Genomic DNA, 27622 nt, shown 5'->3' with positions numbered 1-27622 from the left:
CTGAATTTATTGCTCATTTTTCCCTTAATGACATGAATTTGCAATTATGATATTTCAGGATAAAAATGAGCCACGTTTGTAGATGTACACAGACACACACTCTTACACAGTAATAGAAGGGGATTAGTGGAGCCAGGAGCACAGTAAGGGTCAGTTCCTCCCCCAGAGTCAGATCAATAGATAAAAGAGGAGAGAGGAGGAGGAACACAGAAGAACAGATAAAGAGCAAAAATGAACAACAGAGAAAAGAACAGGACAGATATAATGGAATAATAAACATTTAGCCGGAGCTACAGAGGACAATTTAGTTATCTATGGCGCTAGGGGCAGTGGGAGTCCGACAGTGTCAGTCAGGTCTGCTCTGGTTTACCTTTCATTTTGTCACAGCAGGCTAGTGCAGGTGCAGACCACTTTTATCACTACTTGGCCTTAATTATCCAACTCCATGGTATAAATAAAAGGTAAACAACTTGGTAAAATGAGTCTTTTTTTTCCCAGTTGTTTCTGATAAGTTCAGCTTCCTATCAGTTTCAGAATAATAAGATAATGGCCACTAGGTTAAAAAAAAAAAAAGTGAAGAATTTGATGAACTTGACTTGATTTAATGTGTCCTTACATACATATGCAAACATATGGAATTATCTCATCTGGGACCACCTGGTTGAAATAGACTCCTGTGGGTTTTGAACTGTATGATTAATCTTAAATATGTGCCAACTAAAGGAAATATTTCACTTCGTTTTCAGAACAGGGAAATATTAGAATATTACTATGTAACTCCTAGGAGCACTTAACATGAATAGAAATTGTGGTTTTGTGTTAACCTTGGTTAAGAGACAGTGGTTAATTCAGAAGTAGCCATGAATGATTACTACAATGCCTGAAATGCTACTCATTCACAACATAGATTGCTCTATATAAAATATATCTTATTTGTGTTAATATTATTTTCATAAATTGCTGTCCATCCTGGATATCTACTTTGTGGAGTTTTTGAGGTTTCTTCAATTTTTTTTTTTTTTTTATTTTTTTATTTTTTTTTTAAGTTTTTTTGAGGGTAGAGTTATGTTATGCGTTGTGCAAGATTGTACAAATTGTTCTAATATTTAAAAAAATCTGACAAAAATCATCTTGGTTTAACCGTTAAGACGTTTATTTTGAAATACAAAATCACTTCCGCAACTCTTCCGGGTTTTTAACCGGCCGGCGTGACGTCACTTCCTGCCACTTCACCGCCAATTTACGAGGCTATCTGGGAGACAAAGCAGTATTTTATATTAATGTCAGTGAACCTAAAGGTAAGTAATTGGCTGCCGGGATTTTAACACTAGCGCTTTATGAACAGAATGTGAGGAAAGCTGAGTAGGACGGACCGTTTTCACTTGTTGCAAACTGCGGTGACAGTTTCATCAGCAGCTCTGTGATTTAGGGGAGGAGTCGAGCTCCTGGTCGTCCCACTTGTGCTGTGATCAACTGTCTGTGTGATAAATGAAGGAATAGCTGTGAAAAAGAAGATGAGTAAGACTGTGTAGAAGTTACACAAGGCAGGTAGAGATACAGGACAAAAGAGGTTGGGAGCCAGGAAGTAAGAACAACCGTCTTTTAATTGTTTTACCATGAAGAGAGGCAGTAAATTGCCTTTTGACTGTACACTACAAAGAGGCCCAGGCATTTTAATTCCAACACTTACATCCTAAGTCTGCAGGGAAACACTACAGATGATGCCTTGGCTGAAGTTTATCTTTTGTCTGTCTTGTGAATGTCCTTTCCAGGTAAAGGAGGCAACAACCTGACAATGCTGCTCCGGAGGCTGACCCTGTGTTCCAGGATCCCCCAGGATTCCCAGAGACACGTCTACCGTTTGTTCACCAGATCACTGACACAAGGCAAGCAGTGATGCACTGTTTACATGGGTTAATGCATGCTGTGGGGATGGGCAGTATATCAGCTTAATTCAGTTAAGGTTTGGTTTTCTGAAAATCATGAAAAATGCTTAAATTGCCAAATCCAGATTGTTCTTCTGGAAACCTTTCTTGCTCAAAATAAGTCAAAATACAATCTACTCACTTCTTGTTGTGGGTGTGTTTCTGAAATCATACATGGCTAATACTACTAGTAAAGAAAGAATATTTACTATCACATTTTCTCTTCAGTTTATGTAGCCTGTAAAGAATTGATTAAAAATATAAATTGCTGAATCACTGAAAAAAATCAAGATTTATCTTTTTGGCCATGTTGCTCAACTATAGCTTATTGAATGAGAATACACAGTAGATGTGAATTTGTAAACTCGGTAGACATTACACAGTCAACAAGTATTTTTAGAATGGGGTAAAGTAAAACAACCTGTATCCCTGCATCTTCTCACTGAAAGAGGCAAAGTGCTCTTCTGTTAACTCAAATGATTAGGTGTCTTTCCGCAGAAAATAAAACATCCGTTTCCATAATTAAGCCTTTAAATGTAACAACCACAGGTTTTCTTATGTGTGTAGTAGCTGCTGTGTGTTTGTGATAGTATCGTGTGTTGGAATTGTATACCTTAAATAAATGAGTGTTTCTGAAAATGTCATTTAGGACGCTCTGAACTTGTTGCAAACTTTTTTGTTTTCTTATAATGTATAGATTTTCATAGGAATGTTAATTTGTCGAAACACAACAGTGAAATTAATTTGTAATGTTGCTAATATCTGCCTATAAAGACTCTTATCTTTTTATTCTAAAAGTAAATACCCAAGTTTGACTTTGTCATGGTTGTATCAGCATAATCAATAAAGTGTGAGGAGATAGGTGTGTGTTTCTGTGCTCACTTTGACTGAGATATTTTGCCTGCGGGGGCTTTTCTGACCTACTGTAGTCAGTGCAAGATGTCATGGGCCTCTTTCTCTCTTGCGCCTCATTGCTCCACAGAGATGTGTATTGTCAGCATGGGCTTTGCTGCTTTGCTGCTCTGCTGATGTGGCAGTTTAAAGACTGTGATGATCTGTTTCCCAGGTTACAAATGGATGGAGGGGACAGCTTCAATGTGCTTGCCTCAGTCATGTAATCAATGAAACGAAAACCTAGCAAAACATGGTTGTTTGCACACCTAGATTTGGAAACTTGGTGTGGAAAAGCAGACTGTGTAACAATATATTCATGGGTTAGGAGATGTGTTAGTCATATTTGTTTTAGAAAGTTGTCATCCACTCCACTATGTTGTATATTTTATCAGATTACTGGATGGTTGCTCTTTGTGTCAGAACATTTTAGAAGGCTGTGAGACCATTTTTGGAGTCTGTATCATTATCAAATTAAATGAAAGCTTAAGCAAGTTTCTTCCTCAGCGATTCAATACTTACAGCCATACATTTCTCATGGCCAATTTCTTGACAGTAAAATATATCTGCTACTATTGCCATTAACATATTTTTACATTTTCTTGCATTATGGCAGACCATACTATTGAAATGAGTGATGAAACACTTAAAAATAGCATCTATTCCCTCTGCACAGTTCCCAATGGAAGGGCACATGGCGGCTCCTTTGCCCATCGCGGTGAACTACGTCAGGCTAAGAGGATCGTTGTGAAGCTTGGCAGTGCTGTGGTCACCCGTGGGGATGAATGTGGCCTGGCTCTTGGCAGGCTGGCCTCCATTGTGGAGCAGGTGAAGAGCACTAATTACTGACACTAACTGCCAACATTAAACATTTTTTAGGTCTTCCAACAAATATCAGATAAAGATAAAAGTCAACAATGGCTTTAAGTTCTGACAGGATTTTTTTCATACTCTTTGAGGAATAAATAGTAAAAAGGAAATTACGTTACTTTAGTCTTACCACACTAAAGCAATTGTACAGAATAAGTTATTTCTGGAAAGTTGTATCAGTGATAAATATATTATTTGAGCACGACAAGAAATTTCTAGGGATCTCTCCAAATATGGTCAACTGAAGCTAAAAATATCTTTGAGGGATATATGTGCTTGTGGACCTATTAAAGCCATACACTTTATGGTTCTGAGCAAAGAAAAGAACTGTTAGCCTGGTCCAGTTCACAAGTCCTAATTGGTTAATTCATTACCCAGGTGGCCATGCTACAGAATCAAGGCAGAGAGATGATGATCGTCACCAGTGGAGCAGTAGCTTTTGGCAAACAAAGATTAAGACATGAAATCCTGCTGTCCCAGAGTGTCCGCCAGGCCCTGCACTCCGGACAGAATCAGCTCAAAGACATGGTAAGAAAAGGAAAATGGTAGAGGAATGAATGGCAAGTTCAGGTAAAAGATTTCTGACAAAGAAAACCAGCAGCTGCTCCTTTTTCTACATATTTCTGTAGACTTGACACCTTTCTCTTGTAGTAGTTGTTACTAAAATCAGCCCAGTTACTAAACACTTCATAAAATATTAACGAGATTGAATTTAAAGGAGTGATATTTTACTTTTTTTTTTTTTTTTTAAATGGAGTTATATATTTTAAAACATTTCCCTGTGGTCTACATAAACTGTAAATGCTATACTTGGGTCTGAATTCATTAATTAAGGTCCACAGGTCCATCTTCAACCCTATTTCTGAGCAATGACACCAGAAATGTCATTTTGAGCACTGGCCCTTTAAATGCACATGAGCCACTTCATGCCCCACCCCCTTTAGGTTGTTGGCTGTGCTGCTCTGTCCTGTTCAGCCACTTGTTTGTTAATACAACCAACAACTGAACATTTTAGGTAATCGGCTCAATGTTTGGACATATTTTCAGTATAAACTACAACTGCTAACAAACAATTATGGCGTACTCGCAAAAATGTTCGTCGCAAGTCTTGACCTTACATGTGCAAATGTTGTGACGTAACTAGTTATAGACATAACAAATTAAGCAGGAATTAAAATGGGTTGTAGAAATCCACTCGATTTTTGCCAAAATGAATATAAAGATAGCTTTGCAGCACCTGGAGGGTTCAAATTCAGACTTTTTGAACTATTAGTGAAATTAACTGTGGTCCATAATTAAACATAGTAAGAAACTGTTATGCATCTTAACAGTGGATGCCATTTGCTTTGATACAGAAACAGAGAGCAAAAAAGGAAGTCACTTTTTTTAAGGATATTTTTATGCCTTTTGTTTTCATTAGAGATAGCACATAGTAAAAAGAGATGGGAGTGACATGCAGCAAAGGACTTGGCCCAAGAATACAAAGCCAGGTCGCTGTGCTAAGGCTTTGGACCATGTGGTGTGTGTTTTGCCAGGATAGTCACTGAGATGCCCCAGGAAGTCAGTTTTGAGATACATAATGTTGTAAAATGGCGTGGAGGTGACCTTCTTCCTCTGCAGATAGAAACAGCTCATTCTACAGTTACGTGATTATACACTGGAAGTATAAAAATGAATATTAGATTCCATTTCTCTCATTGGATCATCCTAAATCTCCCTGTATCTTACACACTGCACCTTTTTAAATAGAAACTGCAGTCTGCACACACTGTATAAAAGCATATGAAATACATGTAACAAGACAAATGGAGAAAACAAGGATAACGCATACAACACAAATGCTCAACGTGCATCATGTGTAAATGTACTGGTGGGTGGTTAAAATCCTTCAGACGTTGTTGTTCCCTTCTGAGATTTGTGTTGTGTGTCTGTTGTTCAGTCCCTGCCAGTGCTGGAGGCCCGGGCCTGTGCTGCAGCAGGACAGAGTGGTCTGATGGCTCTGTACGAGGCTATGTTCACCCAGTACAGTACTTGCACTGCACAGGTACTTGCATTTGAAAGCAAATCATGTGAGCATTTAATGCGGAGTAACAACTCTATTTTTAAGCCGTAGTTGTTTCCCAAAGTTTCGTCTTTTTGTCCTCTAAGGTCCTTGTGACGAATCTGGATTTCCATGATGACCAAAAGAGACAGAACCTGAACAGCACACTGCAGGAGCTGCTGCGCATGAACATCGTGCCCATCATCAACACTAATGATGCTGTGGTACCCCCACCGGAACCCAACAGCGACCTGCAGGGGGTAAATGTGGGTACAGACAGCAGGGGGGGTGACTCCGGTGGTGGTGATGGCAGTGGTGGCAGCAGGGGTGCTGACGTGGCTGGCAGATATATTATGTAGAGTTTATACAATATAGAGATAATAGCATTCATTAACTAGTAGATTATCTGTCATCCACATTCTAAATCATCTCTGCTACACTGCCTCACCTCACCAGCTCTACCCTCTAAAATTAAAACATGTGCATGCAGTCACTGGGGTGGAAGTGCTGTCGAAAGAGAATGCAACTAAACCTTTGGAGGTAGATTCCTCCTATCTTCCCTTTTTCCTACCACATTCGCTAACAAATGTCTTTTTCCAAATAATATTCTACTTAATTTTCTCTCTGTTAATATTTCATGAAATTCTGCCATGATATAGCTGTAATAGTGTGAAATATTGCATTTTAGAAATCTTACAGAAACCGAATCTGCATTTCTTTAAATCCCTTAAAACAAATTTGATACAATGTGCCCTAATTAACAAGTTTCCCTGTTGCTTTTTCTCAAAAAAAAAAATCATTTATTCAGGCAAAATAGTTAGGGTAGTGGTGCACTAATCTGCTCAGATGGATGAACGGCAGATGGCCGTTGTCTATTCTTGTCTGCCTTCGTGAGCTTACATTTGCAATTTTCTGGTTCTGTAGGTGATCAGCATTAAGGACAATGACAGCCTAGCAGCACGACTAGCTGTAGAGATGAAGGCTGACCTGCTCATCGCTCTGTCTGACGTGGAAGGTATGTGTATTACCACAACAGCATGTCTGGGTCAGCTATTAGGTAACAACACCATCTGCCTCTGCTCTTCACTGTAAAAACAAGAACTGTTCTCAGGGTCAACTTGGTGTCATGTGATGGAGACAAACACAGACCTTCTGCCTTCATGTTTGAAACTGATGCTGATGGGGTTGACACGCACAGTGTGTTTGTGTCATCTGTCATTGCTGTGGGTTCTTCAATGTTGATTGAGTGGATTATATAGACAATTTTTGTCACAAATCAAATATTGGACCACTCTAGTCTGAAGATGCTATCTGCTAAAACACAGGGAAACATTTTTGTTTTGTATTATTATATAAATAGATAAGTATAAGACTTCTTAATTTTTTTTTTTTTTTTTTTTTTTAGGATTGTACAACAGCCCCCCTGGAACAGATGACGCCAAGCTTATTGACATTTTTTACCCTGGAGACCAGCAGTCCATTACCTATGGTACAAAGTCCAGAGTTGGAATTGGGGGCATGGAGGCCAAGGTATGTTTACTTTCAAGTTCAGATATGTTTATTTGTCCAAATATTTATCTCATTAGATATTCAATTTAGGGGCGCCAAGTGATTGACTTGCACTATGGATTTTCTTTAAGTTTTTTTTTTTTTTTTTGCAGTGCACACAGCTGTAGGCTCTTTGGAGTTTTACATTTGACCATTTCACAACAATTTCCTGTGTCTAGAGTGATGCAAGAGACAAAAAAGTGTTGTCCTGTCTCTTTACTGTATCCTGCACAATTTTGTGTGTTTACTTTGTACAGTATTGAAGTAAGGATACTGTTGGGGATCCTTTCAAAATTTCCACTTTTGTTTCTGCAGGTCAAAGCTGCCCTGTGGGCGCTGCAAGGTGGTACCTCAGTGGTCATAGCGAACGGCACCCATCCCAAAGTAACTGGTCATGTCATCACTGACATTGTGGAGGGCAAAAAGGTGGGCACGTTCTTCTCCGAGATCAAACCTGCCGGTGAGTTTATCTGTGATATGAGTATTGTGGATTTTTTTTCAACCTTTTGTTGTACATCAGTATTGTTGCTTTCAGATAAGAGCTGCGGTTTCTGTCCCTTTATGCTTTGACTGAAACCTCTGTGATCTGTTGACTTCAAACAGGCCCGACTGTGGAGCAGCAGACAGAAATGGCACGCAACTCCGGAAGGACCCTGGCCTCTTTGCACCCAGATCAGGTCTAGAAAAGCAAGAAATAATCAGTGCTCCTGGAATATATAGCAATGTTTAGATTTTATCTTTATATTAAGATTTTTAACTTCATATTATGTTAAAATATCAAATATCTATGGACTGTGAAAATGGAAAAACTCTGAGGTGAATCCAAAGAGAAACACTGACCTCTTGTGGATGAATATTGTCCCTGCTCATCTTGTCTATAATTTTGTCTGCATTGTCAGAGGAGTGAAATAATCTGCCAGCTAGCAGAACTGTTGACTGAAAAGAAAGAGGAGATACTGGCTGCCAACAAAATGGACATGGACCTCGCTGTCAGTGCAGGTCTGGATCAGTTTGACAAGTTTCCTGAGATAATGTGACTGTGAATCAGGCCATAATTCGGCCGCAGTTCATAATATTGTTAGAGTGGAGTTTTCCTTTCCACTTGTAACATGGAAACACTAAAATAATTTCCCTGTCATACACAGCCCCAGTTAATAAACATCTCCTCCCAGGTCATTTGCCGCCTGCCATGCTGAAGCGTCTGAGCCTGTCACCAGCCAAACTCAATAGTTTGGCCATAGGTCTTCGTCAGATCGCTGTGGCCTCCCAAGACAGTGTGGGCCGTGTGCTGCGCAGGACCAGGGTGGCTCACAACCTGGAGCTGGAGCAGATCACCGTGCCCATTGGGGTTCTCCTGGTCATTTTTGAGGCCCGGCCTGACTGCTTACCACAGGTAATCAGCAGTTGCATACAGTGTGTCCAGAAAGTACTCACAGCGCTACACTTTTTTTTTTTTTTTTTAACGTTTTCTTACGTTACATATTTATTCCAAAATAGATTAAAAACATTTTTTACCTCAAAATACCTCATAGTGACAAAATGAAAAAAGTGTGTTTGAAACTTTTGCAAATATATTAACTCTCTCGTGTCACTTAAAACCATAACATTTGTAATCATTACTTCTAATGAGTCATTTTTGGTCTAAATATAGCATTATACTGTTAAACCAAAATTACTACATGGATTGTCTGAATAATTATTAATATATATCCACTACATTTATGTTTTACATTAAGTTTTCCTAAATCAATCGTATGTTAGCTTCATAGAGACAGGCTTTTATAGACTGCTTAAAAAACATATTTTTCATTTAAGTTGTATTTAAGCTACAAACAGTTGACTTGTAATATTTACCTCACTAATTAAGTCTCACTCATTCTCATCATCCATTTGGACGCATTTAAGTCTTTTTGGGAGAAATAACATTCACTTTTATAATAATTCATGCATGAAAGGGTTAAAAATGAAAGACAAGAATATAACATGTACATAAGTAATCAGTGTTTGCCATGACACTCAAAATTGAGCTCAGGTGCACCTGTTTCCACTCATCATGCTTCAACTTGATTGGAGTCACCTGTGGTCAGGTCAGTTGATTGGACATGAGATGGAAACACACAGGGTCTAGTCCGGGTCAAGGAATAGATGAATACACCAATGTACAGGGACATCCTTGATGATAACCTGCTCTGGACCTCGGATTGGGCCGAAGATTCATCTTTGAACATGACAACGACCCTAAACACAACCAAGAAAACAAAGCGGTGGCTTCAGGACAACTGTGAAAGTTCTTGAGCCCAGACTGGAACCCCATTGAACATCTGTGGACAGTCTGAAAACGGCTGCACCAGCACTCCCCATCTGATGGAGCTGGAGAGATTCTGCAAAGAAGAATGAGAGAAACTGCCCAAAAATAGGTGTTTCAGTCTTATAGCATCATGCTCAAACAGACTGGAGGCTGTAATTAGAACCAAATGTGCATCGACAAAGTATTAAGTAAACAGTGTGACTACTTATATACATGTTATATTTCTGTTTTTTGCTAAATTTGTAAAAGTTTCAAACTAACTTTTTTCCCTTTATCATCATGAACTATTGTGTGTAGAATTTTGAGTCTATTACACAAGAATATTTAAGTGTAGCGCTGTGAATACTTTACGGATGCACTGTAATGTGACAAGTATTTTTACTCCAATACTGCATTTAGGTAAAAATCTGAACCACTTGTACTTTAATATATCCTCCTTATGCAACTTTATTTACCGCTCTAATAATGTACTCTGTAATCAGCTGCAATTTTGTCTGACTGCTTTAGTCCTCAGTTACTTTTCAGATTAGTTTTAATTTAGTTAAAATCACAATCCCAAATATAAGTTGATATTTGTGGCAAACGTGAAGGGTTAACTGTTTCTTTGTGTTGACAGTATTCTCATTTGGATTTGCCAGAATGCATTGTCATCCTTTTTTGTGAGTTCATGAAAATTTATATGATGATCTAATAGAACATGATTCATTGCAAGAGATTAAACTAACAAGAAGAGTGTAAAGTAGTTAAAAGCTCACTCTTGAACATCTGCTTTAGTAAAATGAATGACAAAACATCATATATAATTGTAAAACACTGACAGGTGCCATTTTACTGCAGCTATTACTGTTAGTTTTCACATGTGCTAAATTAAAGGATTTTGATACTTTCTGGACCACTGGTACAGAAAGAACTGCAGCTGAACTGAAATATAGTATTTTTTTTCTTTTACAATATTAATAGTATTGACAAATGAAACTGCATCTTATATTAAAAAATAGTGAAATGGTAAAGAAATGTGAGATTAAAGTAATTTTGAAAAACGTGAATATCATCACTAATTCTATGCTTTGTTTTTTTTTTTTGTTTGTTTTTTTTTTTTAGGTGTCAGCATTGGCCATAGCCAGTGGCAATGCTCTTCTGCTGAAGGGAGGCAAGGAGGCAGCAAACACCAACCGTGTCCTCCACCAGCTCACCCAGGAAGCCCTTTCCATGCATGGTGTTAGAGAAGCTGTTCAGTTGGTACGATTAATTCTCTTATTACAAGGCAATACAAATGTGACCGTTTATAGACAAGGGACTGTATGAGGGGCTTCATCATCTCAATATCTATTAAGAAACCTATTATGCGTTGATGTACCTCAAAAAGTATGGAACATGTTTGTAGCTGCTCTAGTAACAGATGAATATGTCACTAGGTGAGCACCCGTGAGGAGGTGGAAGACCTTTGCAGACTGGACAAAATGATCGATCTCATTATTCCACGTGGGTCATCCCAGCTGGTGCGGGACATTCAGCGGGCGGCCAAAGGCATCCCAGTGCTGGGTCACAGTGAAGGAATCTGCCACGTCTATGTTGATGCAGACGCTAGTGTTGACAAAGTCATCAAGATCGGTAAACAAAGTCAAAACTATTCTATGAATTCTATCAGGGAGGGTTCACCAGTGCTACTCCTCTAAAAAAAGAAAAATGCTGTGTAATTTGACTTTACTGTAATGTCTGATTCAGGCGTGAACCTCATTGAATCAGTGTCTTAATCAGCCTCACATAATTTATCTAATTCCAGTCTTTTCAGAGTTTCTGTTGCTCTCTGATCAGCATTTAATTTTGTTTTTCCATTTTGATTTTTCAGTCAGAGACTCCAAATGTGATTACCCAGCTGCTTGTAATGCTATGGAAACCCTGCTGATTCACCGGGACATTCTTAGGACTCCACTATTTGACCAGATTATTGACATGCTGCGCACAGAGCGGGTGAAGCACCAAATGTTAATCATTGAATACAATTTTTGTCTAACTTTAAAGGGGTCATATTTTGCTAAACCCACTTTTATTAGTCTTTGGTACATTTATTTGTGTATTTGGACCCTAATAGTTCAAAAAGTTTGAATTTGAACCCTCCAGGTGCTGCAAAGCTATCTTTATATTAATTTTCACAAAAATCAAGTGGATTTCTACAACCCATTTTGTTTCCTTAATTTGTTACATTTTATAACTAGTTACATCACAACATTTGCACATATAAGGTCAAGACTTCTGATGAACATTTCTCACAGTACACCATAATTGTTTGTCAGCAGCAGCGGTTGTAGTCCATACTGAAACTAGAAGCACTCGGAGAGCGCAGACCTCCGCCAAGGCTGATCAGTGGCCCCCCCCGTGGGCCCCCCCCACCCCCGATCACCACCAAAATTTAATCATTTCTTTCTTATCCCATTTCCAACAAACCCTGAAAATTTCATCAAAATCTGTCCATAACTTTTTGAGTTATGTTGCACACTAATGGACAGACAAACAAACAGACAGACAAACAAACCCTGGCAAAAACATAACCTCCTTGGCGGAGGGAAATATGTCCAAACTTCGAGCCAATTACCTAAAATGTTCAGTTGTTCGTTGTATTAACGAACAGAAAAGCACGGACAACAACCTGGAGGGGGTGGGCTGTGGAGTGGCTCATTTGCATTTAAAGGGCCAGCGCTCAAAACAACCTTTCTGGTGTCATTACTCAGAAATAGGATTGAAGATGGGTCTGTGGAGTTTAATTAATGAAGAATTCAGACCCTAGCATAGCATTTACAGTTTATGTAGACCACAGGGAAATGTTTTAAAATGCATAATTCCATTTAAAAAAGCAAAATATCACTCCTTTAATGAATATTTTCACTGCAGATGATATTCAGTCCTCTTTTTCTCTTTCCTGTCTGATGTCAACAGGTGAAAATTCACGCAGGTCCTCGGTTTGCTTCCTATCTCACATTCAGCCCCTCAGAGGCCAAGTCCCTGCGGACAGAGTATGGAGACCTGGAGTGCTGTATGGAAGTGGTGGACAGCATGCAGGACGCTGTGGATCATATCCACAAGTACGGCAGCTCGCACACAGACGTTATCATCACAGAAAACGGTATGTGCCTGAAGTAAAGGAATGATAGCCGCATCTAAAAAGACAGAATAAGAAGGTTGTGCAATGTCATATGCGGGAATCATAACACAAATATCTCATAATTTTTATCATATAACTTAATAGCACTTGCAGTTTTCTTCAGTCTTGTCATTTACCACATTTCCTTGTGGTAGTCTAAGGTGCCTTTCATGTCCTATCTCACTTTAAAATGAGTGCAGAGCCTCCAGTGAAACTGACTAAGCCCATTTAAAAGTAGGGCTTATTCCTATCAACAGAAATGATTTTGTGCAGTGTTCATCCTAAGGGTATACTGCCTGTGGATACTATTCAAAATGCTGACAAAATGGACGAGGAGGTACATAAAATGCAAGGGAAGCCTGCATATGTCTTATCATAGAGGAGGAAGAGGAGGGTACAAATGCACAGAAAACTTCCCTTCGTGTTGACAGAAGAAAAACTGCAAGCAGCGATATAAAAAAAATGCTGATTTCATTTGTGCCGATTTCATTTGCACATTGAGGATTATGGAGGCCTACAGTGAAGAATGTGCCGCTGCCACCTAGTGACGACAGAAGGTACTTTATCCATTAACATTTTATGGTTATGTCTCAGTGGATCATAAATTTGACTGAGAATAATGCTTTGATAGTCGAGATAAAAACAAGATAGTAGATGCCTTCAGACCGTAGTTTGAATAAATATCCCTGAATATAAAATGTAGGTTGGTAGCTGTATAACAAAGATGTAGGTAAATAGGTGAATGAATAAAGATAGTGATATTAAAAAATTCTGACTTGGACACTTTATTCTGTCAGATGATGAAAAGAGGGGTGACAGTTCAGTTGACACATTTTAAACACTTTTAAAGCACTGGGTGTGTATGAAAAATATAACTAAGTGCAGTAGCAAGAATGAAATGAATGAGTATCGACAGTGAAAGGCAAGTTACTGGATGGAAAGCTGTTTGATTGGAGCTCCAAAGTTGTAATCCAGTAGCATCAATGAGTTATTTATTTTCAGAGGACACAGCTGAGCAGTTTCTGCAGCAACTGGATAGCGCTTGTGTCTTCTGGAACACCAGCTCACGGTTTGCTGATGGCTATCGCTTTGGACTCGGTATGTTGTTTATTTCTCCATATTGTGAGTTAGTTTTGATGGTCTTTTCTTTATGAATCTTAAAATAGGCTGTACGCTTTACCTAGTATGTTCTCAAATACTTATTTTAGCAAATTGGTACTGTTATCCACTCTGATCTGCTGCCTTTCTTTCGTATCCAGGAGCAGAGGTAGGTATTAGCACAGCTCGTATCCATGCCCGGGGGCCTGTTGGCCTGGAGGGGCTGCTCACCACCAAGTGGGTCCTGAGAGGTGACGGGCATACAGCAGCTGACTTCTCTGAGCACGGCACCATGAAGTACCTTCATGAAAACCTGCCTGTTGGGCAGCCGCTAGCTGGTCGAAGGGACAGCAACTAGACCAGAGACACTTGGCTAACATGGGTTGGAATGGTTTAGTGTCCACCAGCAGATCCCCAGGGTCTTGTGACGGGGAATTGCTGATGTCAATGTTAAAACCTCTGAAGCACATGGCAAGACAGATGGTCAGCACACCTACAGTTCATTTTATCAAAACTATGCAGTCTCTGTTGACTTATACTGTTTTCAAAGACTAAGAATTTGCATCTGTATGAATTCTACCTCATACTTTGAGTTACATAATGTTATGCAACACTGAAATAATTGATGAATTGGTAAACTGAGCAAGAAGGCAACTGCTTAAAGTACATAAATAAATAAGTATACACAACTGAAGCATGAAGCTTTTGATGCAATCTCAGGTTTTTAAGAATATGATTTTTACAACTGACACTAATATGTAAAGACAGACTTTTTTAGTATGTCATAATGTATGCATGGGAATTATCAGTTAAGTTTTATTTATACAAAATCATAACAAAAGTTATCTCATGACACTTTACATTTAGAGCTAGTCAAGACCAGACTCATAATAAGCCAATTCAGACGCTCAGCTGAATATTAGAGTATATTACCTGTACAAAACACACTTGGTGTTCTCTAATGTAAATTATTATAATCCAATATTTTATCTGTGGATAATTATCAGGAAAGAATATTCTTCCTAATGAAGACAGTATTACAACAGTGGATATCATCTCATCTATATTTTTTAATCCTTTGATCAACCACACATACTGATGTACAGAGGACTGTTTCATTATTTTGCAAACCTCAGATTCTTGCTGTCATTTGTATTTTTGCAGATTGCAGGTGCTTGTTACCTACAGTTTGTCAATTGTGCTCTTTAAATGCTTTCTTTGTTGTAATATCCTTTTCTTTTTTTTTAATTTCTTACTGTAAATCCAAGTTGCATTTTCTTTTTCTGAATGTGTAAGTATTTTGATTAGATAAGGTGCTGGTCAAGGCAATTTTATACATGGAACAAAAGCTCGTAGTTTATGTACATTTCACCACTTTGCAGTTAAACTAAAGCTCAGTGTGCAGGTAATGACATGAATTATCAGAAAATACCAGATTTGCTAAATAGTTATGTTACAAGATAAAAGACACTCTTGCCTGGTATCCACACATTTTATTTACTGTTTTTATTCAATCAAAGTTGCTCTCATTTTTCCATGCTATGCTGCTTCCCTGACTTTTTCCTTGTGGCGTCTCTGTCAGAGCAGGAACAGTAATTGACAAGCTGCCTCCTTTAAGCTAGAGGGTAGAACACAACTGCTTTTAAATTAAACCTCTGTACCATTCCAGCCTCTGAGCACCTATCTGATGTCTTGCAATGCACACTTAAAGATTGGTTTGGGTTGTTTAACAGCAGTATTGTAGAATAAAAAAAAATGTTGAAAAAGAATATTTGTATATATTTCCTCCTTTCGTTTGATTTTTGGAGTTGAAATGTTGAGGGGTTTTTTTTTTTTTTTTTTTTAAATGTTCATCTCTGTCCTGGCACCAATCTTTCTACTTTCACAAAGAACACAAATTAATGGGGAAAAAAAGTCATACTGATCTGAAAAACAGATGTCTAAAAACGGCCTTTTTAAAGTTGCCCATAGGGGAATTCGCATTGCTGGAAGTGGGGCAGGGAAGATGGAAGACAATACTATAGAGGTTTAATTATCCAGCCATCAGAAATGAAAAGCGGGAGAAGGAGAACTGAGACTAATAATGGAATCACAGGCTTATGTTCTGAGTTTCTCTGTTTCTTTTTCTTTTCTATCATCTAAAGAATTCATTCTCTAAAACGCGCTACTTACCCTTCAATCAGCCTCCCATCACCAAGTCCAAAGGGTTCAGAGATGAAGAGGGAGACAAACTCGGATCTCACTCTTTTGTCCTTTTTATGTGTGAAGCGATTGAAAATATCTAAATGACTTGAGGTAGGAAAGGAACAATTCAGGGACATTGAGTATTGCCTGTTTGATGTATAGTGTTTTATAGAACTACAATTTTAATATCACATGCATCAAACTTGTTTTCTACACTTGCAGCTGTTCAGGTTCTATTGTGCTTACTCTGTGATGTATTATCACTTTACTGCAAAGTAACAGGATATTGTAGAGCTTTTGTTGTAACAGTTTGTATATATAATCATATTGTAAAAGCCCTTAATACTCTATAACCCCAGGATTCTAATTTTGCAGTGAAATATTCATATATTAGTCAAATTGTTTTCCTACCTAAAAGATTATATAAATATAGAAGTTGTTGCTAATGTCTCATGTTCCACATTTGAGTCAGCAGCTAAAAATCTTAAAATAAATCCAAACATTCCTCCCAAACTTGTGAATAAAAATGTTAACACCATGGGACTGTTGGAGGATGGCCAAGTTATAAGAGAACATACTGATCAGACCAGTTCTATGTTTAATGTAACATTTGTGCTCATTTTGGGATTCCTAAGAGAAATAATAAAACTAAACTAAGGTCAGATGTCACTGGTAATTGTGTATGTGGTGAGCACTGCAGACCTCAGAAGGTTTTGAAGAAGCTTTTACTGTTTGTGTGTATGCTTTGCAAGGTCGTGGCCATAGACTTTTTTTTGTAGTGTTGTATAAGTTTGCTTCTTTCCTGAATTTGATTTATTATTTGAAACTACTGCCCTTTCATGACCTTAAATTAACTTTCAGCTTTTCAGCAGCCTGTGAATTTCTTTTTATATCTTATCAGGCTTTGCCCCCAGACCCCAGCTGATCAGATCCCGCGCTGCACCCTGTTGTTGGTGTGTTGTCTGTTGGGTATTGTTGTCCACAGATATAAAAAGGATGATGAGGGCAAATCACTGGTCTTGTACTGCAAAGCTGACAGTCCTTTAATTGGACATTACTCAAGGCCAAAACTCATATTTCTTGTTGTGCTTGATCTTAAGAGACTCTCAAATGCACTCCCCACTGGGCTAAAAAATTTTTTTGAATCAATAATTAATGGTCAAAGTTATTTATTCATGTGTATCTTTGCCAATTACGCAGCATCTAATTAACAATTTCAATAATTGATATTTATTTCTGAAAGGGCTCAGTATCTTGGGCTGATGAAATATGCATGAGCAGGGATGTGGACTGGGTTTTGTTTTTTGTTCTGAGAGAGCTTGATGCTTGGGGCTAATACCAGGCCACTTTGACTCCAACTCTTTGAGTTGGCACTGGCCCTGTGATGTGGATCTAATATGGGCATCTTTCATGGACCCAAAGCGCTTACTCTGTACCATGTGATCTCATAAAGACTCCTACATGCCCATCCTCAGATAGCCTTTTTCTGGTCTTTAATATTGTACTTCAAAGAAAAGCCTCTGTTTCCTTGATAATATTTCTTTGTGTATGTGGAATGTCGATATCACGGCAAACTGTAGAAACTCTTGGTCTTGCTAGGACCTCGTTGGTTATACTTCAACATCTAACTCTGTGGCCTGATGAAACTAAAGTTCAATCACCATACTAAAAGAGAAAAATCTCCCTTAGATTTATGACAAGCCATATCCCCCTGATCTTTTGATAGTGACAGCTGTAGTAGTCAGTAGAAAATTAACAAAGGCTCCCTTTAGTTGACTTTCATCAAATTTTCATTTATTGTGATTCCAGTAGGACAGAGGGTTAGGGACCAGCGAGGAAAACCATTTTGCAATGGGACGACCAAAGCAAAAATACCATCACTATTTACTGTGATCGTTGCTTGAGCACAGAGTTGAGGAGAAACTTTACCCAACAGTGCAAAAGCAACCCAACAAAACCAAAACCTTACGTTAAACACCTAAACCCCCATCATTAAAATGTATGATTTCAGGTTAGAACAGCACAGTGTTGAGACCACACTGAAACAGTGCAGGCATCAGGGAAACAAGAGGGGAAAAGGCATAACTGTGGGGTAAAAAAAAAAGAAGCTAGGAATCAGTTGAGCTCAGTGACACGTCTCAGCGAGCCAAAGGTAGTGTTGGCACTTCCCCACTCGATGTGCCTCCTGTACTCGCCAGGACGCAAGAAGTATTGGCGTCCCCTGTAATTGGGGTGTTCATGCAGAATCCAGTAGCCCTCCATGACATTCAAAGAGGAGATGTCACGGGTGTGGAAACGCTCGTTCAGGTCTGGGCAGTCATCATTTAGCTCCAAGTTCTGGCCTGTGAAGTCAGACCGCTCAAAGATCTTCATCCTGTAGTTTCCGTTGTACTAGAGGGAAGAAAGAATGACGGAGAATGAGATGATGAGTGAGGCAGTGATGTTTAAAGATCGAATCACTACACTCAAGAAGAGTCTAACTAGTCTAAATTTCCTGATTTTATTATGACACTCTTTTGTGTTTTGTCAAACCAGAAAGTTATTTTTAGACAGCCACAGGTTCTGGCTCTGAGTGGTGAAAGAAGTACAACCAGGCTTGAGAACTGAATGATCTGTAAATGGCACTTGAACAGAAAACTTATTGTGGGCACACTGTTGCAAGCATAGGGCATCAGTTAAAACTCACAGGTGGCACCATACGGCAGGAGCGGATACAGTCATTGAAGCCTGCCCAGCGTTGGTAATCCGGGTACTCGCCCTTGTGCAGCATGTACTGGTAACCAGCGTAATTGGGCTTCTCATAGGCCACCCAACAACCGCTCTCCACCCTTATTGAGTTACAGCGACTGAAGAAGTTTTGCATCTCCGGACAGTCACCACTGCACTCATAGTGACGACCCTGGAAGTTCCTGTCTTCAAAAAAGATAATCTGCACAACAGATTCATGAGCGTTATTACCACAGGGCTATGCAAAAGACAAACCTTATGAATTGTTAACTCTCTTCTAGTTTTGTATGCTCTTTTAAAAAGACAAACTTCCGCATGTTAGTCTGTTTTTGTTGTAATACATTTAACAACTCTGCACCAGGTTTTTAAGTTAACTTTATCTAACAAAGTTTTTGCATAGAGTACTGGTCAATCAATATTTCTTTTTTTTTTTTTTGGAACAAATGAGCCTTTGTGTATAAAAAATATTATAAAAGATGTAGCAGAAGCAAAGTTGAATAAGATATAGAAGAGCTTGCAGGAGATTTTTATAGCAGAAATAAGTCTTCAGTGTTTTTTTTTCTTTACAATTAAAGCATTACCTTTATAAACATAAAAATATAGAGCTTTTTTTTGCTTCTTTAATTTCTTATAGTTTTTATGAGTCTTTGTAGCATGAAGGACTAAACTTAAACACAGCAAGAATTGCAGAGATTCTAAATGTATTTTATCTTCTAAGCTACTTGAACTCACTTTTTTTTTTACAATTTTTAGTCAACAGAATTATAATTATTGTATCCAGGATAAATAAGCTGTTTCTCAGTGGGTCTCTAGCATTTCTAAATGGAACTACCATTTCAGAATAATTCATCCGTTTGATACACATGATCATTCAAACACACATGAAATATCAGAGATCCTATTTCAGTATAGATCTGAAATTGTGTCCTTACCTTGCCCATTGTAACTGTGTTAAACTCAGTCCAGACCAGCTACTGGGCTGAACCAGACCTCTTTATAGACCCTGCAGGGATCAGGGCTTTGCAAATGTAAGACAAAGCTTTGTCGTGTCAGCACAGTGTACTCTATAGAGTGCAGAACACTATAGGACTGTAAGCTGCAGCAGCTGCTTTGTCTCTGTCAAAGCTCTGTCTGTCTATGGAAAATACTGTACAACTGCACTTTCTCAAATGGCCTCAAAAAAACTTGCAACATCTGCCTTTATTGGGATGAATGCCAGAAACCTACATGACGTCTATGCAGATAGTGTACTGGTACTAAAGATTGGGGTGTTTGATACCACACTATACCATTCGACAGTAACTTAAGCTAGTAGTTTAGCCAATATTTTCAGCTGGAAGTAAATCTGTTGCTGGGCCATAGAGAATCCTTGTATTTCAGAATTAGTATTTGCATGTATTATTATTTTTTTACTATTACTTAAAAAAAAAAAAAAAAAAAAACACAATGGAAAAACTCTTGATTTTTATTTCAAAATCATTCTTTAATGTTCATTTGAGCTGAGGTGCAGTTTACATCATAGTCCTCATCCTTCTGAAAGAGCCCACCATGGGGTTGTGGCAGCCCCAGTCACCGCAGGCCCTGTACTCTCCAGGGCGCAGGAAATACTGGCGTCCCCTGTAGTTAGGGTGCTCATAGAAGATCCAGTAGCCCTCCATGATGTTGCAGGAATAAATGTCACGGAAGCGGAAGCGATCATACACGTTGGGGCAGTCATCCATGAACTCCATAGTGTGTCCCATCATGTCAGGCCTGTTGTAGATCCTCATCCTGTAGGATCCCCTGTACTGTATTTTGGAAGTAATTGGAACACGATTATTATTCTACTTTCGTAGGTGTGAACACAAGAGAGCACTTTTAAGAGCTTTCGGCCCAGAGCTGATCGCTTTGAATTCTAGACAGTACTCAGTTTCCTTAAGTAAGTAACCACACATGAGAATGAGCAACAACTCTTTGGGAACACGATAGAATTAGAGTTTTTTTTTTCTTCCTTAAACTGCCAGAAACACTCAGTGTGACTAACAGAATTAGAATGGAGGCACCAAGTCTTATGGGGGGTGTATGATATTCCTTTTAAAGGCTGACTAGGTCTCCTTGTGGGCCTTGCAACAGACACTTTTATGCTATGACCTGCCTGACTATTTGTAAATGACATCAAAAGGCCAATGATTGACATCCATTTCTAAAGCACCATTTGATGTACAAGGTGAGTGGTGGGGGTTTGGGGGGACTACCAATTCTATCTGTCCGTTTGATTGACTTACAGGTGGGAACATCTGGCAGGAGCGGATGCAGTTGTTGAAGCCCATCCAGCAGTGGTAGTCAGGGTACTCGCCAGGGCCCAGGATGTACTGGTAGCCCATGTAGTAAGGCTTCTCATAGGTCACCCAGTGACCGCCACTGACACGGATGGAGTTGCAGCAGTTGAAGTGCCTGAAGGTGTCCATGCAGTCGCTGCTGCACTCCCAGTGGCGGCCCTGGAAGTTGCGGCCTTCATAGAAGATAATCTTGAATGAAAAAGAGACAGAAGCAAAATCAGTCAAGTTAGTATTGCAGTACCTTGGGATGGTCTGTAGGGGACACTGCTCTCCCTGAAAAAAAGTATTTTTCTTTCTCATGGGTCTTTCATATGCACAAGCCTTTCCAGTCTGCTCTATATTTGTGTATTATCCTGCATGCTTTATGAAAATCATGGCAATTAACAAAATATTTAAGCTGTTCCCGTGTATTTCAGTATGAGGTGTTCAAATTTAAGGAACTAAAACTTTCCATTCAAATACACAAATATACTGTTATACAGTATATGGGTACTAAGTAATTTTTGAGCTCCACAGATGCTTTCCCTATACATTCCTAAAGATGTGGAGTTTTCACCCACAAAAAACCCTAGTAAGTCACAGTCTAATTTTGTTCAACAGGTTTTTAACCACGTGAGTAGTTGTAGCTATTTTGCTGTATGTTTAGCATCCTTGTCTCAGTCACACATTTCCAAATTTTGCCATTTTTCATCATTCACAATTTTCTGAAAACTGTTACCATGTCGTATGTGAGTTCATACCTTTCCCATGGTTGCAGGGCTGTGAATGTTTGCGCACCGTAGACCTACACACACTTGCAGGTCCTTTTATACTCTCCCACTGACGTTGAGGCCTCTGACACGTCAGGAACTACTACTCTTTACCTTTTCAGATGCTAACCACTGTTTCCATTGTCTGGTAGGCCATGGTTAACTTATCTCCTGTCTGCTAGAGTTTACCTATAGAATTGACACCCCTCTGCCAAAAATGACCTCCATACAAGTGCTATTCTGTGTTTGTATGACCCTTGTTCAGCCATGACCTTGTGATGCAGCCTTTTGAAATGTCAGACAAAGGCCTTTAGGTATGTGGCCCCCCAGTAACAAAGCATTTAAAGTGTACAGTGGGTTAGGTCATTTTTTGGGGGGCATGTCCGAACTACTACTTAACCAGGTCATGACATTTCATTCTTGCTGCAACAAAAAGTTACTTTCAGTTTCAGTTTAGTGGAGTTCAGTTGTCGAGTGGTGCATTCCATAAAGTGGCACAGGTTACAATATAAATGTTGGTGAATTCCTTTTCTAGTAATTGAAGCTGATGCCACGGACAGAGTGAAGCTTTTCTGTTGATGTAATCTACAGTGATCTGTTGTCTCTTTCTGCTTCCATAGCCTGCAGTTGTACTATGATGCCAGACGGGACTGGTCTGTTTGCAGATGTACAGACAGAACTGCTCAGTTTATGTGTATGTGTGATATAAAAGAAGGGGTTTAGGGCATCTGTGTGTTTGAATCTTTGTATAAAGTGATGGCTGTTTGGACTTGAGTCTTTGGCTTGTAAGCATAGCCCAGAGCTGAAGGGGAAAAGGCCAGAAAGAGTTGCCGCCATGCATTGTGTTCCCAAAGCCCAGCTGATGCCAGAAAGGTCAGTCTCATCCTTTAGCCTTTCATCAGGATAAAGAGCCTGTGCCCCCTCTCCACTTTGTGTGCTTTTTGCAGCTTCAACTCTGTTAAAAGGCAAATGTTTTCAGAAAACACAATAGCCATTATGTTCCTGGGTAAAAACACAGCTACTCTGCGGTAATATATCCACAGCCATATGTGACACTGTTTCAGTGTTAAGGAACAGCGTTGATAAGCTTTTGCTTCTTTGATCATTCATTGACTTGAAACTCTCATAGGCTTCAATAGGTTTCATGTTTGAAGCTGTGCTCTTTTTCTATGACATAAGTAGATCATTGATATCCTTTCATCACACCGTGCCGTGTAATTGCAGCAGATTATCAGCTGGGATGTTGTTTTGTTTTGTGAGTTTCTGGAGCAAATATTTACTCAGAGAAAATGTTTTATCAGAACATATAAGGAACAAATGTTTAAATTTCCCTCATATGTTGGTTCATTGATTAACCAATTCTTTTATCTTTGTTATTAAATGCTAATTCTTTTTACTCAGTCTTGTTGCAAAAAGGGCAGAAGAGTGACAAAAAACATACTTCGGGTACAAAACTGTGTGATAGAGTTGCTCTGTTTTGAGCAGGACTCTACCAACTTCGAATCTGCTGTTCTGTAACTTAGCCTGACCTTTGACCTTTATATTGAGACTTATTGTAAAGGGGCAGTACAATGTCAAAATCAACCCCCCCTCCCCAAAAAAAAAAAGAAATGCCACCAACATTGTTCTGGTTTTCATCACTCACAAGGATCGACTAACCCTAACTCATTAGCTGAGACCCTGGCTCTCTCCGTCTCTCTGGCTTCCAGAGGGGAACCTTGTTTCACAGGCTTCTCAAATGATCATCTTTAGCTTTTCTACAAGACATCTCCTCCCCACCCTGAAGGGAAAGTAACATCACAGAGGCCCTTGCCTGCTTTCTCAGTTCCCCCCGGAGGAGAAGAAAGCTACCCGCTGTGGAGCATTCCACTCTTCATCTCAGAATGATGGAAGAAAAGGAAAGGAGAAGGGAACAGAGTGTGGGGCTAGATTTCTAGCTCCATTGTGTCCGAGGATCTCATTGTGCAATCTGTGTAATCGCACGGGAGATGATGACACAATCAGCCCGCAGAATGACTGTCATTTGGGGACCTCTGTGATTGATGTGCACCCCACAGAGATAGGAGAAACTTTGACAGATAGCAACCCCAGCAGTAGTTAACTTGCAACCTTTTTCATCTAGCAGGCTTCCAAGAGAGAAACCCATTCGTGTAGCTGATACCTAATTAGAATGTGAATGTGCAATTCACTCAGTAAAACACATTTCAGGTCAGGGGAGACATCTTTCAATTCATAACAAATCATGTTCCCTTAATCCAAACCGTGGTCTCTCTGACCCTGGTATATACAATGAGTCTCACCCCTGAAATGTTGTAGGGAGAGATAGGAAAGCAGCCGTGCTTTCAGCGGCTCCAATGTGCTCTTTCACTGAACAGTCATTACAAAAACACTATGTTGCTGAGGTGTAAACAAGGGGGTCTATGCGAGTTTTGCTCCTGAGAACTGGCTAATCTGGTGCTGAAAATGTGGTATGATCGGAAAGCGCTCGCCAAAAAGCCTTGCACGCCGGGAGGAGAATGAGGACCTCTCTTTTGCTGAGAGATCATCCTCTCCATTCTTTCTGTCAGAAAATCTCCAGGCATCCTCCCTCTCTTGTCCCTGCCAGCGCTCAGGCTCTATCGGGATTGCCAGACGCAGGAGCCACTATGAGCCTGTGCCAGGGCCAGGATTTACCGCGATGCGTCTGATGTGCTCCATCTTTTTGCTGGGGGATAATTAAAAGAGGAAATGGTGTTGGAAGAACAGTGGAAAAGCAGGAGGAGGGGGCTTGGACTGAGCAAATGGATGCAGCTGTCAATTATGTTGAGTTGTTGATATGTTGTTTGTTTTGTGGTCTCTGCGATTTTATGTTGAACTGTTCCCCATCAGGATTTAGTTTTAAAGTTTGTTGTAAACCTCAACTCCCTGCATGTAATGTATGTAATTAAAAATCACTTAGGCTAACTAAGAACTACTCTTAGCAATGAAATCATCATGAAGATTTTCTTTTATTTTGATTGCGATGGCCTGCAGGTGATCGTTGAAGTTCAACTCCAAAAGTGATTGCGTTGTACGTCTAAGATTCTACCTTTTTAATAGATTTTTTTACATAAAGCGTCATCATTCTACCTTTTGCACATTCACTTTACACATTCATCTTTAAATATTTAAGAAACAGTTCTTCCTTTCTTCAGCCTTTTTATGTTTGGAAATTGAAGTTAAGGTAGGTCGACAAAACAACCAAATTCTCATTTTGATATTTTCCTCAAGACGCAGCAGTCACCAGAAACTGTCTTTCTAGAAACTTCGACAGCTCAAACCATTCAAATATCTTTCTTGATTTGTCTAAATCGATTTGCGATGCTCCGCCATACAGCATGACCTAAACTCTATGAAAAGCAGGACAACTCCTTCGTCTCTCAGCAGACACACTTGGGGAAATGATGGCTTTTAGTTGATCTCACTCCTCATCTCCACACTCTGTTTTGACGTGGCATGTCTCCCATGCCCCAAAGCTTTAAAGGTTTAAAGAGCAACTTTTCACCCTGTAATCCAGGTGCCTTTCAAACAAGTCACGCTGTTTACTGACACATGACAAAAAGTTCAACCCTCTCTCATCTCTGCTTACAAGACTGTAACTCACCTCAGAGCCTGGTAGTCATTCCTCCTGAGCGCCCTGAACAAACAGAGCCTCAGTGAGAAGAGGCCCCTGCCTTTCACCTCTCACTAAATTTGTAATCAGATGTGATGCTGTTGTTCACTTCTTCAAATTTGTCATCAAAGCAAATGTGTTCTGACAACAGCTAGTGACAAGTGCACCAGAGGAGAGGCAGCAAATCAGCTTTTTCACACCGCATATCAATTATTGATCATGTTGCCCCCCACCCCCACACTCTTGCTACCCCAGCAAGTACACCTTGTGATAATGAAATACATCAATTTAAAAAATAAATAATGAACCGGGGTCGACTCTATTGTTGCAAAGCTTTAAGAGCTTGATTGACTGCCTGCACATTTTCCTCGTTGGCAGTCAGGAGATCAAAGAAGGGCTCCTCTTATTGCCCAAGGCCACTTGCAATTTATTTAGAGGAGCTGTGCTGCTGTCCCAGCAGGTAACATTATTGGGCAGAGACACTCAGGATAATCATTGCTTTGAGGTGCTTCTCAAATCCCACCTCTTACTGACACTATCATCCATGTGCAAAAATACACGCATATGATTTACAAAAACCCTTCCTTATTATATTAAATTAAGCTATGAATAAGGGATAGTGTAGTGATATGTATCAGCCCAAATTCAACCTTAATAGATAGGGTTTGACTACGTTTATCAAGATAAATTGATTTGGATTTTTGTTCCTAATAAAATGGATTGATGTTTGATTTTCATAAAAGTAATTGAAGGAGTCTAACTCACTCAATTAATCGAACAGTATTCTCTCCGGGCAAAATGTTTTCAGTTGTGAACACTAAATATGCTAAATTATGAGGATGCATAATATACAAAAGGTTTGATGTGGCAATTACTCAGTTACATTACTGAGTAAATTACAGTCTTTGTAATTCAGGCTTTACCATCAAAATATATTTGCTTGGATTTTTTTTTTCTCTGCTAGTAAATTAACATATACAAAGTGTCTGCAATATTGGCATGTTTTCCTTTTTCCCCTGTTTTTTGTTTGATAGGTGACAATTTTACCTCTCACTTTCTCATAAAACTCAAATTATTGTTCTAACTGAGGAGATGTAAAATTGTATGCATTTTTATCTAATCTTTTACAACATTATGGTTCATCACATCAGTAGATTTTGTTTTTGTCAGCCTCAATTTATCTGTCTCACACTGAAAATGTGAACATGTTTTAACAGTTAACAATAAAACAATTTTAAAAATTAAGAAAGTTTTAGTATTAGGATGATCTTTAATCTTACTGCAGCATGAGCAGAATATATCTATGTAAATTAGAGTGATTTATCTTATTTGAAAGAAATGTGATGGGGATTTACAGATACAACATGTAGATAACAATGTATGAACAACTTATTGCTTTTAAGCCCTGCTTCATAAAAAGAACAACTTGTGTAAAAAAAAAAAAAAAAAGAAGTGATGTTTATATTTAAATGTAGATGTTAATTGCATGAGATTGTTCTTTAAATATTCCAGATGTTGACATTAATTTATAAGATCAATTAAAACGTAAAATTAAAGCTGTGAAAAACTAACATATTTTGTTTAGTTCTCTTGAAATAGCTATATACAGGATAGAATTTACAGATACCAACAACACCATGTCTTTTTTTTTTTTTTTTAAATGACAATTAGTTCTCGGTCTGTTTTTTCTACCCATTGTATCACTGATATCTGACTTAAGGAAATATCCATGTTTATCTTTATCTAAATTTACTTCCTAAAGTTTTTGTTGAGCAGAATGTATATTTGTTCTCTCCGTTAGAATTGGTAAATTCCAGCAGCTCTCAGTTTGTCTTCACAGTTGGCCAGTTTTAGTAGATATCTCAGTTAATTTGCCAAACAGATCCAAGCACTAGAGGGCACTAGAAGCCAAAGCATTGGCTGCCTGCAGGATGGCTGTTTTAAGTTCTTTCAACCAGAGCCATATCTCTGAGCAGTTTGTATGTGTTTGTTAGCTTGCATGTATACATAAGTAAGTATGGAAATAAGCTTCGACACACATGTATATAGATATGAGGTAGACAATGGCACACATTCATGTCAGGCTTGATAGGACACACCGTATGGATCTCTGTGTGTTTGTGTTAGTGCCATGGTGCCTGTCTGTACTGAAGCCTATCAGTGCTCAGACATAGTTTTACCAAGGGAGAAGTT

At 39.0% G+C, this 27622-nt stretch overlaps 3 protein-coding genes across 6 annotated transcripts; 1 reads left to right on the top strand and 2 right to left on the bottom strand.

Moving 5' to 3' along the window:
• The first annotated feature begins 1182 nt into the window (after positions 1-1182).
• On the top strand, positions 1183-15589 carry aldh18a1 (aldehyde dehydrogenase 18 family, member A1). Of its 4 annotated transcripts, none has more exons than XM_030163331.1 (18): positions 1183-1298; positions 1773-1886; positions 3493-3644; positions 4065-4214; positions 5626-5730; positions 5835-5993; positions 6652-6742; positions 7133-7257; positions 7591-7735; positions 7879-7952; positions 8175-8274; positions 8448-8668; positions 10685-10822; positions 10999-11194; positions 11433-11554; positions 12518-12704; positions 13725-13820; positions 13982-14178. In XM_030163331.1, the coding sequence occupies exons 2-18, from the start codon at positions 1796-1798 to the stop codon at positions 14176-14178; spliced, it is 2349 nt and encodes a 782-aa protein (XP_030019191.1). In that variant the 5' UTR covers positions 1183-1298; positions 1773-1795. The 4 variants fall into 4 exon arrangements, with proteins under 4 accessions (XP_030019191.1, XP_030019192.1, XP_030019194.1 ...); XM_030163332.1 differs by lacking the exon at positions 1183-1298 and adding an exon at positions 1320-1570; XM_030163334.1 differs by lacking the exon at positions 1183-1298 and adding an exon at positions 1321-1585 and having other exon boundaries at positions 5835-5987; positions 13982-15589.
• A 2530-nt stretch (positions 15590-18119) lies between these two features.
• On the bottom strand, positions 18120-19686 carry crygmx (crystallin, gamma MX). Its single transcript, XM_030121765.1, has 3 exons — positions 19664-19686; positions 18691-18933; positions 18120-18395 (listed from the first exon to the last, which is right to left on the bottom strand). Exons 1-3 carry the CDS (start codon positions 19670-19672, stop codon positions 18120-18122), a joined length of 528 nt encoding a protein of 175 aa, XP_029977625.1. The 5' UTR covers positions 19673-19686.
• A 556-nt stretch (positions 19687-20242) lies between these two features.
• Positions 20243-21815, bottom strand: crygmxl2 (crystallin, gamma MX, like 2). The gene is made up of 3 exons (XM_030121901.1): positions 21790-21815; positions 20996-21238; positions 20243-20518 (listed from the first exon to the last, which is right to left on the bottom strand). The coding sequence occupies exons 1-3, from the start codon at positions 21796-21798 to the stop codon at positions 20243-20245; spliced, it is 528 nt and encodes a 175-aa protein (XP_029977761.1). The 5' UTR covers positions 21799-21815.
• Positions 21816-27622: the final 5807 nt, after the last annotated feature.

This window comes from Sphaeramia orbicularis, chromosome 19 (genome assembly GCF_902148855.1).
Source record: "Sphaeramia orbicularis chromosome 19, fSphaOr1.1, whole genome shotgun sequence".
NCBI classification, from domain to species: domain Eukaryota; kingdom Metazoa; phylum Chordata; class Actinopteri; order Kurtiformes; family Apogonidae; genus Sphaeramia; species Sphaeramia orbicularis.
Note: the sequence above shows the minus strand (reverse complement) of the source record. Positions and strands in the feature narration are given on the sequence as shown.